The following is an 11,089-nucleotide window of genomic DNA, read 5'->3' as shown; positions in this document are numbered from 1 at the left end:
CTTAGGTCTGCTGAATGACAACTGACCAGCTATAACGTGTGTTTTAAGCGGTATATGTGACATTACTTCCGGAAATGAATAAGAAGGAAGCAATCTTGATAAATTACTCCAAATCACATGTCGTTGAGTGGAGTCTATGGTGCCTCTAGAAGGTCTCTAAAAGTGTCCACAAGACCCAGATATTCGCAATTAAAGTGAGTCCATTAGTCAGCTACGTATTCAGCTATTACCATTTGTAACTGATCGATTGTCACAGGTGCAGATTGTGAAATCATGATTCACTATCTTGGATATGTTGACAGCAGTAAAGGTAACATACCGCTTCCTAGTCTCTTACTTTCATGTCAGTAACATAGTCTGAATATTCTGATTGCTAATTTGTGTTCACTCCTCATTTGTGGACGTACATCAGAGATCGGAATAGGTGACCAGTGTGTAGTTGTTTATCATGCCAGTATGGTTAACAGTTATCAGCGGAATCTCATCGTAGTTAGCAACAGTCATTTCATGATTCATGATTATAATCAAATGTTCTGATCATACAGCACTCATTATTGGAACCTGTAGCACAAACAACATTCTCACAACGTCTGTGTACTTACAATCAAATCTTGCTCTTGTGGATGCTTGTATTTATGTCAAATATTTCTGATAAAGGAATTTCCGGATATCAGAATCACTTCATTACCAGATTTCTATGGAGGCCTGAACAATACCTAGCAACTCACAATGGGATAAGACACAAGATTATTCATGTGTTACATTCAGTCAAATACTACATTCTATCCCATCAGCAATTTAATGTGAAGGAATGGAGACCTGTAAACTTGATCAGTATATCATGTATATGCTTGGAATTTGAGATAGAATTTGATACAATGGCTAGAATATATTACATATGGAATGAATCTCATATCAGACTGAATATATTCCATTGTAATGTTATGTTAGTTCAGTGTTTACTATGTATTTAAAATTAGGACTACAAGCATATCACTGTGGTAGAACTGGTTGCTATTGCTGGATGTATTTTGACATATAGCACAGCTTGTTCAATCATCATAGAGATTTCGCTTGACCCTGATATTTCTGTTGCTAATGCCTTTTGTTTGAACACACATGGTGTTCTTCAGTAAGTATGACTTTTTGTTTATTGAATATAACATATGTAACATATTTATCCATTATCAACCAACATTCGTTTTGAAGGCTTAAATAGACATAATATAGAATTGGTTGTTTGAAATAATATTGGTTTAAAATGTGTTATATTTTGGATTACATTTTTATCCTCCCAGCATGTAATGCGGGAGGATATAGTTGACGCCTCGTCCCATTTTGTTTCCAGAGCATAATGCAGAAACCGTTCAATATTTTAAGACTAAACTTGATAGATATAAAATTGTCAACCTATGGTTGTGCCTTTTGCTTTTATTTTTTTTTGTTTTCCCATGGAACATTTTGGTTTTAGGCTAGTGGGAGGAATGGGCTTTGTTTCCAGAGCATATCTAGAAAATGCTCTATATTTTTCTGTAAAACCTAGTAGATATATCACTCAGAACCTGAAGTGGTTGCTATTTACAGGTTTTTGTGATTTATTATTTTCTCAGTTTTCATGGACATGTTTCAGACTTAGTCTCAAAATGGAGCGATGTGCTTCATTTCCGGAGCACAACTTGAAAACTTCTCGATATCTTTCTGCAAAACATGGCAGATATTTGAGGCAGACCACAAAGTGGTGCCTTTTGCTATTTGCAGATTTTTGTCATTTTCAATTTTTCCAGTTTCCATTGAAAAGATTCTTTGCCTCAATATAGAGGCTTAGTTTCTGGAGAAGAACTAAAAAAACTTCTTCATATCTTTCTGCAAAATGTGGCAGATATGTCAGAGAGACCCTAAAGTTGTGCCTTTTGCTATTTACAGATTTTGGTGATTTATTATTTTCTGGGTTTCCATGGAAACAATAGTCTCAAAAGGGATTGGTGACTTTGTTTCCAGAGATGAACTCAAATATCTGTCAGCAAAAATTGACAGATATGTGAGGCACACCCCAAAGTGGTACATTTTGCTATTTATAGTTTTTTCGTGAGTTGTCATTTTCCCAGTTTCCATGGAAATGATTCGAACTTATTCTCAAAATGGAGTGATGGGCTTTGTTTCCAGAGCACAACTAGAAAACTTCATGGTGTCTGTCAGTAGATCTTGGCAGATATATGAGATAGATCTTGAAGTGGTGCCTATTGCTACTTATAGATTTTTGTCACGTTTACTTGGTTTTCATTGAAACGATTCATATTGAGGGATGGGCTCCATTTCTGGAGCATATCTCAAAAACCGCTCTATATATTTCTGTGTGAGCTAGACCCCAAAGTGGTGCCTTTTGCTATTTACAAATTTTTGGCATTTATATTTGTCCCGGTTTCCATGAAAACAATGTGGACTTAGGCACAAAAGGGAGGGATGGGCTTGGTTTATGGAGCACAACTCGAAAACCATTTGATATCTGTCAGTAGATCTTGGCATATATATGATTCAGATCTTGAAGTGGTGCCTTTTGCTGTTTACAGTGATATTGCATTTATATTTTTCATGATTTCCACGGAAACGATTAGGACTTAGTCTAAAAAAAACATCAAGTAACTGTCAGATGATTTGTCTTTTCAAATATGTTGGGGCCGGGGGACGTATGTCGTCCTCTGATGACTCTTGTTTGTTTAGTTCATCAGTCATAATTTCGTCAAAATTCATGTGAACAATATTGAAAATGTATAGTTTAGCAACCATAAATGATCATAATCAGGCTCAGTTATCAGGTTTATGGAATGTCTGGAGTAATCGTTACACTCAAGAATACTCGAGGACTGGTGTATAGTTAATGGAACCAGCTTATGGTTAGTAGAAGGGCCTTGTGGTTATTGGTTGAATGAAGTGTGTGCTCTTCACATTGAAGGCTTGGGTTTGATCGTAACAAGTCTCACTCAGTAAGGCATTGATTTGTGAGGAACAGTGAATACTCTGATCAGGTGCCCAAATACCTAACTCATCAGTTGGTCACCATGTCCCATGGCAACTAACTACTGTTTATTGCCTGAGTTGAATAAACCACTGTCACTACCAGCTTGGACTGACTGTTTTCGTTGTAATGTGTGATGTGACCATTTATGAAGAGAGGATGAGAAGTATAGGAAGCTGCAGCACTGTTATGCACAACTGTAATGAATGAATTATGAAACAAAATGTTATGATATTTTATATAATGCTTAGATTATGTTACTTTTATTTTAGTTATTAATGTATTAAAGTTCTCTGTCCATCAGTGCACATTTGTCTTTTCTGGAGCAGAACTTTGAAACAGTTCACTGTTACTTCACCAAACTTGACACAGAGATAGGTCTAGTGGCGTACTAGTGCCTTTTGGTAGTTTTGGAATTCTGAGTAAAATATTTTTGGTGTTTCCATGGCAACATGTTTGACTTTGACTGAAATTGGTGGTAGTGCTCTCTTCTGGAGCAGAACTTTTAAAACTGTTCAATGTTTATTCACCAAACTTGGCACATAGATCTGGTGGTGTACTGGTGTCTTTTGGTAGTTTTGAAATTCTGAATACAATATTTTTGGCGTCTCTATTGCAACAAGTTTGACTTAGACTGAAATTGGTAGTAGTGCTCTCTTCTGGAGCAGAACTCTAAAATCTGTTCATTATTTCTTCAGCAAACTTTGCACATAGCTTGGTCTAGTGGTGTACTGTGCCTCTTGGTAATTTTTTATTTCTGATTAAAATATTTTTAGCTTTTCCATGGCAACAAGTTTGACTTAGACTGAAATTGGTGTTTGTATGCCTTTCCAGAGCATAACTTTTAAAACCTTTCATTGTTCTACTTTTCTATACAGTCATGCCCTGTTTATCAGAACCTCAGATAAATGGAAAACTTGCTTTCTGAACGAAAATTCCATAAAATGAATTCACCCCAACATTGTAGAATCACTCACTTATTCAGAAATTCGGATTCTGTAAGCAGACAGTCATTTTCACATACAAAATGCTAAATAATATGCATTTTTTTCTTGTATATCTGGATGACTGAGCTCTTGTCAGTATGTTTTCGTACGCAAATACCAATTGGCCTTGTGTGCTCTAACATGAAAAAAGACAGCAGCCTTTGAAGCGTGAGAAGATTAACTACCTGTAATTAGCAAGTTGACACTGAGTTAATTTTGAGGCGTGTCAATTTGCTCGTCAATGACAAAATGTTAATTGAAAAGGCACATAATTTTAGCGATAGCATGAGTATCACAGAATTCGCTTATTCTCGTGGCTGGTTAACACGGTTTAAGTCTAGACATAGTGTATCGAACAGGAAATCTGAATTTGAAGCAGCAAGTGTTTGTTGATGTGTCATCAGTTTCAAGATAAAGATTATATCCGAGGCCTATTATGTTCTTATTGCAGTGGTTCAGATATCTGGAAATTTGTTTATCCAGATGATTTCAAGAAAACCACAAGGGTTCGGATAAACGGGGCACGACTGTATACACACCAAAACATTTGGCATAATCATAACTTGTGGACATATACATGAAGGATATTTTGCCGTTGCAGGGAATATTGATGACTTTGTCTTCTTGTCAGAATTTTTTGTGCCTTTTGTAGTCACTTTTCAATGTTTAAACACTTCTTTTGTTTCAAAGTATGTTTACAACAGTGAAGTCTGAAACTGGACTTTAAATATAGACTCAACCAATTCAGAATCAGACGGCAGTATTAAACATACATGTATACATGTTCTCTATAGTATCTTCTGTTTTCACTGAAAATTAGTTTCATCTATGTAAGCATTAGTAACTTTTAGTTGTTGCTGTAGGATTATGTCACTCAATGTCAACACTAATGTAAAAACAAATATGTTTTTGTCAGATTTAACACAAATGTTCAAGGGAGGCTGCTCTGATTATTACACAGCGCCCGATTCTTATTTGTTCAAGTTTTTTAAAGGGACTGTTCATAATTTATGGCTAGGGGTCGTGGTGATGATTTTAAGCAAGTGGGGTAGGGGGTGGTGTCACCCGTATTGTTTTTGTTTTATAGTGAATTTTGTAAGTGGGGGTCACTTACTTTGTGCAATAATATTAGTGAGGAGGCATTCACCTTGTATGTGCAACTCAATAAAAATCGTCATCAACTCCCCCTGCCCGACCAAAAATTATAAAACGTCACTAAGATTTATCTGTTCAGTGTATTCAGATACTTAGATGACTGGCGAGTGTAACTTCTTTGAAAGGCAGTTGTTAGTCTAGTGACTGGCATGTTATCTGAAAGAAAACACCATGATATGTGATAGTGATATCAAACAATTTATTCATGATACCTAGCACACAAATCATCCTCAGTGTAGGCATTGATATTTCTGGGAAAGAATGCTGTATCAGCAAAGTTTTGATTACCAAACAAATAGATTGTATTTACTGCAAAATGCAAGAATGGCACTAATGTGACTGGAAGTTCTGTGTGGCTTTGATGTCATCATTCTCTATTTGTCAGTAAATTTGCAATGTCAGTAAATACGTATGAAGATCCATGAACTGGCCTTCAGCAACCCATGCTTGTCGTAATAGGTGACCAACAGGATTGGGTGGTCAGACATGTGGATTTATTTGGCACTTGTCATTGTATCCTCTTTACATAGATCAATGCTCATGGATCACTGGATTGTCTGGTCCAGACTTGATTATTTACAGGCCTCTGCCATATAGCTGGACGAGCGTTAAACGACAAAGCAGCCAACTGTATCAGTAGTATTCAGTACTGATTTATGAATAATGATTCAGAATGTTTTACTCTCTATAACAGAAATATTCAGCATTAGCAGGTCATGATGTTGATCACTGGATTGTCTGGTCCAGACTTGATTATTTACAGACCTCAGCCAAATAGCTGGAATATTGCTGAGTGTACGTAAAACTACACTCATTCATCTTTTTGAAACAACACCTTTGTTCCTTTACATCTGGGATGGGGATTATTTGCAAAACATATCCTATTTTGAACACAACTGTTCCTTCATTGGGGTTCCTCCCTCTTGATGCTTTTTTGATGAGAGGCTGAAATGTTATGAAATCAAACATATGATTTGATACTTTATGTAGTCTTTATAGATTAAATAACATGACTGGAAATAAGTTATTTGTAGGTTGTATCATACTTGTGTAAATTAGGATTATTTGTGTAGATTATTTTGATATTATAGCTGATTGTCATGACTGTGTTGATATTTTGTGCTGACTACACATCCAGGTGCCTGCATGAGTACATCATCTACCTGTTGCATTATACATACATTTCCCAGCTTGATTTATTCTCTTATTATTGATTTGGTGATCCCGCATCTCCCAGTCACAGGACAGCCTGATGGAACTATCTATATTTACTTAAGGAACTTGATCTGTCTTCTCAGATTAATCAATGACATGAACTTTCATCCTCTGTCTGACAGTCAACTTTCCTTAATGGTGTTGTGTTATCCGATTGCAAACACAGATTATTGATTGTAATCTCACAAGAGAGAACTTGTGCTAGAGTATTATTTTACTCATAATCCTAAGACCAGTAAATTATTATGGGCCATGCTGCTGTCAGAGGCACTCTTCATGTATTGTATTTTAATGTAATGGCGACAGTTTCTTTCGGAAGTTAGAAACATAAATGTATGTGAGCATCTGAACAGCCCCTACCCCAACCCATGTAACATTGTGTATGCATAGAAAGGGTGAACTCTTTATGAAATTAAGGCAACATTATGTAAACACCTTCAGGAAATTCATGAACAGTTGATGGGAAAGCCAAGCATTTTCGAATCATAGCAGCCTCAAAACTATTCCACTACCAAGCATATTTAATGTTCTTGTCAAATGTCAAGTTCACTTTAAATGTCATTCAGTCATCATTCAATCATGAAATGACCGGTGAAAGCTTTTATTCAGGAAGTCATATTTCAACTTACTTAGTGCTTGTTCCCCACTTCAGTACTATGGGTAAAACCCATTTCATTTCTTCATGTTAATCTTATCAGCTACATACAGTTTGTCTTGCTTCATGAACAGGTAGTTTTCTCTAGTTGTTAGTCAATTAATTATCAAATACCCATTGTTTTTCGTTAATCCCTTTCATGTGTACAATTATGTAATCTTTGTTTATCCCTGTTAGATGTGTATATGTTCATTCTGTGCTATAGTGCTTCACTCTTGCTTGACAATGGTACAAGAATCTATACTGAAATGTGGCATCACAGTGTAATAAACATGATGTTGTCCTGTCCTTCTGATGCCGTTGATTGGCTACTAACATTTTTGGCATGTCAAGTTATGTGTATAAATTAGACAATTATCAGTTACACCTCACACCACACTTATATTTACCTGGAATGTTAATCAACTTTGTATTTTCTGTCTGCTAATTTATATGCTTGTTTTCAGTGAAACTATTTTAGATATCATTTTACTTCTGTACATTTTAGTTATAAGAACTGACTGTATATATTTTGATCGAGGTATGAATTGAAAACATAGTGATACGCAAACCTTTTTAGTAATCTTATACTCTAATTCATATGGTTTGCACATAGGTTTCTCAATTCTGAGAACCAAGAGGAAATACACGGCATCATCCCGCTAGTCCGCTCCCGCTAGACCGCGATTGATTATGTGTGCCGGTAGTCCGCGATGTGGCTGTTCCAGTCTCATTACTCCCTCCCTACTCTAATCTCATTACTCTGCAATGCTTTGATAGACGGTAAGTAGAGTGTGTTTTCTTAGGTAAGATCAGTCTCAGCAATGTTATAATAGATACCCTATCATGGAATTTACGGCGGGTGGTATGTTATTTTTATGATTTCCGGTAAAGGTGAGTATGTTTTGTTACGTACAGATCAGTCTCAGCAATGTTATAATGGATACCCTATCATGGAATTTACGGCGGGTGGTATGTTATTTTTATGATTTCCGGTAAAGATGAGTATGTTTTGTTACGTACATTTCATTTTCATTACTCTGCAATGTTTTGTTAGAAATCATGGAGATGGTTTAAAAAGCTGCAATGTTCGGATATTGTCAGAAATCCGAAATAATGGAAAGACAGGTTGAATTTGTGACGGGTGCTAGAGGAAACCAGGTTGCAGTTTTGGACAACTATATTTTCTACAAATCGAAAATTCAGAAAGATGGGTTGAGGTGGTGTTGTGGCAAACGGAGGTCTACTAAATGTGGAGCTTATCTTATTCTCAAAGATGAAGTAGTGGTGAAAGAAGACAGTAGTCACACACATCCACCCGATCATGGAGATGTCGCAGCTAGAAAGTTGAAGAGTGGAATGAGAAAACGTGCCCGTGAGGAGACATTGCCCATGCAAGTAATCTACGAAGAGGAGAAGATCAAGCTTCTGCAGCAAGGGGGGTCAGATGAAGCAACGCCGTCAGAGACAGCTTCAGCTTTACCACAGTATGCAAATGTGAGGTCTGTGCTCTACCGTGAGAGGAGAAAGCGATTCCCAAGTATGCCGACCTCTAGAGAGGAAATTCTTTTGGAAGGAGAGTGGACGCGCACGGTGAAGGGAGATCGCTACCTACTTGGTGAAGATGGTACAGGTGATGACAAGATTGTCGTCTTTGCTTCCAACGATGGATTAGAGAAACTTCAGAAAGCCGACACCTATCACGTTGATGGTACCTTCGACACATCGCCCAAGCTGTTTTATCAGGTCATCAGTGTACATGCGTTTGTCCTGGGTGTCATGATGCCTCTTGTGTTCGGGTTGTTACCGAACAAAAGCAGTGCAACATACTATAGATTTTTCTCTTTGTTAAAAGAGAAGGCAAGTGGTCTGGGCTATCAACTCAAGCCTCTGTATATCATGCAAGACTTTGAACTTGGACTGATGAAAGCAGCTGGTGGTGTTTTTGATAATGTTCCGATTAAGGGATGTTATTTTCACTATGCACAGAGTCTATGGCGCAAACTGCAGAACATTGGACTTTCCATTCACTACCAGTCAGATTCAGGTGTTAGGAAATGGTTTAGGATGTTGTTAGCCCTTCCATTTGTGCCGGTGACACAAGTTAAGGATGCGTTCATGTTCATTAAGAGTGATACTCCCAATGCCCAACGTATCGAAGAGTTCGTCGAACATTTTCGTCGCACCTGGATGGATGGAAGTTACCCCCTTATCATGTGGAACTACTTCAAATATGATGGACCACGTACCAACAACCACGTTGAAGGATTTCATACTCGTCTCATGAAGAAAGCTGGGAAGTCGCATCCCAATCTATTTGAAGTTGTCCAGCTCTTCATTCATGAGGAGGCCTCATCCAATGTGCAAGTCCTGCAGTTGGAGTCAGGACAGTCTGCTCCTAGACGTCGCCGACGTTATGATGACATTGACAATCGCCTTGAAAGATTAGGACTTGAGTACATGCTATGTGAGCATAGCCTGGCTTCGTACTTGGGTGCTATTGGACACATGATGGACAGTGTGTACCGAAGATGAGATTGAAACGTCAATAAAAGCTTATGTAAAAGGAGTTAAGTGGTCATGTGAAAATGTGAAATAAATGGTGATATAATACAGACTAGTTTTTTTGTTTTTTTTGTTCCTTTTAATTTAGTTTTCCTTATCCGAGGTGTTGTCTGCATTAATCAGTTGTAGCGGTAACAGAGGGAGTAAATTATTAGAACAGCACAGCAGCTTAGCGGGCTAGCGGTACTGAATTACGTCATTTACCCGTCGCGGACTAGCGGGTAACGGCCTAGCGGGGTGGAGTCGAAATACACAGTTACTTCATAAATGAGCCCTCCATAAATTGTTGAGATAGACAACTCAAAGAATGGCAGCAAGACTGGATGAGTCAATATTGGAGAAAGTCAGATATTGCTTGATGTAGCATGTTGCAGGTGATACAAAATGTCAGCATATTTGTCTGTGTCTTTTCACAGCTATATGTATTCTCGAAGCAGATGTGTCGAAGTAACAGTAGGTACAAAAGTCATCTGCCACATGGCTGTGGTTAAGCATGGTAGTAACACCTTAGGTGAGAGAGGTAGGTGTTTTTGTTGTCTAGAAGCCTGGACTTTCTTGAGATTCAGGGGCAGATGTGTATTGAATGTTTGAACTGTTGAAACAATGGGAATTATTCCATGGTTTGATGGCAGTTCTTTGACTAGTAAAATCATCAACAGTTTATATCAGTTTCACACAATTTTGTATGTAACTTTGATTAAAATATCAATTGTGTAGCCATGTTTAATCAGCTAGATAATGAAAGAGTCAGCAAAGAGAGGTAATGAAATGGTTGAGCCGTGCCGTAGTCAATGGATATTTATCATAACATATACCCTGGCGATATCAAGGATGTATAGAGAAGTGATTACAGTCACGGAGGACAGTGCATGTTCCAAGTTCAGGATCTATGTCTTTCTTATAGAGAAGTGGTAACAGTCAGTGTATGAGTTCAGTGTTTAAAAAATAATACTTGTGTACGACAGACTGTTAGGACGGTGCTATATTTCTTGTGTCATTCAAACAGACTGGCACAGGTTCTCTGAGTACACATTCCATACTTGTAGTTAGTCAACCACACCCTATGAGGAAGAGTATGTAGACTAGCACGGCTTGTAGTAAGATTGCTGGAACAAAATTGACTCATTATTGGCTGACCGAGATAGGCAGTAATGTGGAGATGGTAGCAGTGTAGTGAAACTTTGTAGCAGTACTTGCAGTGTTCCAACCAGAAGTAATCGGTGTATCTATCATGGAAGTGTAGATAGGACTTGCATGCTGAAACACATCAGTCTGTTGATTAGATTTGGTGTCATGATCCACTAACTCTAAACAATGGGAATTGTCAGTGTGATAAACATCAAAGCTATTTTTCAGCTATTGCCAGGCATATGACATTTATGCAGAATTATTGATTCTGACATTTACATTTCTATCATTTCTGACACATTTAACAAACAATGCTAAAAAGAGAGTTTTCACTATACTGGTCAAAACCATTTTCTAACCACAACCTAGGCTTTGAGAAGATAACTGTGTGAA

The 11,089-nt window shown here is 37.6% G+C and overlaps 1 protein-coding gene across 1 annotated transcript in view; it reads left to right on the top strand.

Moving 5' to 3' along the window:
- The first annotated feature begins 49 nt into the window (after nt 1-49).
- Nucleotides 50-11,089, top strand: part of LOC137257373 (probable phospholipid-transporting ATPase IIB) — a 55,117-nt gene continuing 44,077 nt past the window's right edge. Inside the window, exon 1 of the mRNA XM_067794702.1 lies at nt 50-194. Coding sequence (XP_067650803.1) covers nt 118-194 — 77 coding nt within the window. The 5' untranslated portion in view covers nt 50-117. The remainder of the gene's footprint in view (nt 195-11,089) is intronic.

Source organism: Haliotis asinina, chromosome 12 (assembly GCF_037392515.1).
Source record: "Haliotis asinina isolate JCU_RB_2024 chromosome 12, JCU_Hal_asi_v2, whole genome shotgun sequence".
Classification (NCBI taxonomy): Eukaryota; Metazoa; Mollusca; class Gastropoda; order Lepetellida; family Haliotidae; genus Haliotis; species Haliotis asinina.
This window is presented reverse-complemented; position numbering and strand designations above follow the sequence as displayed.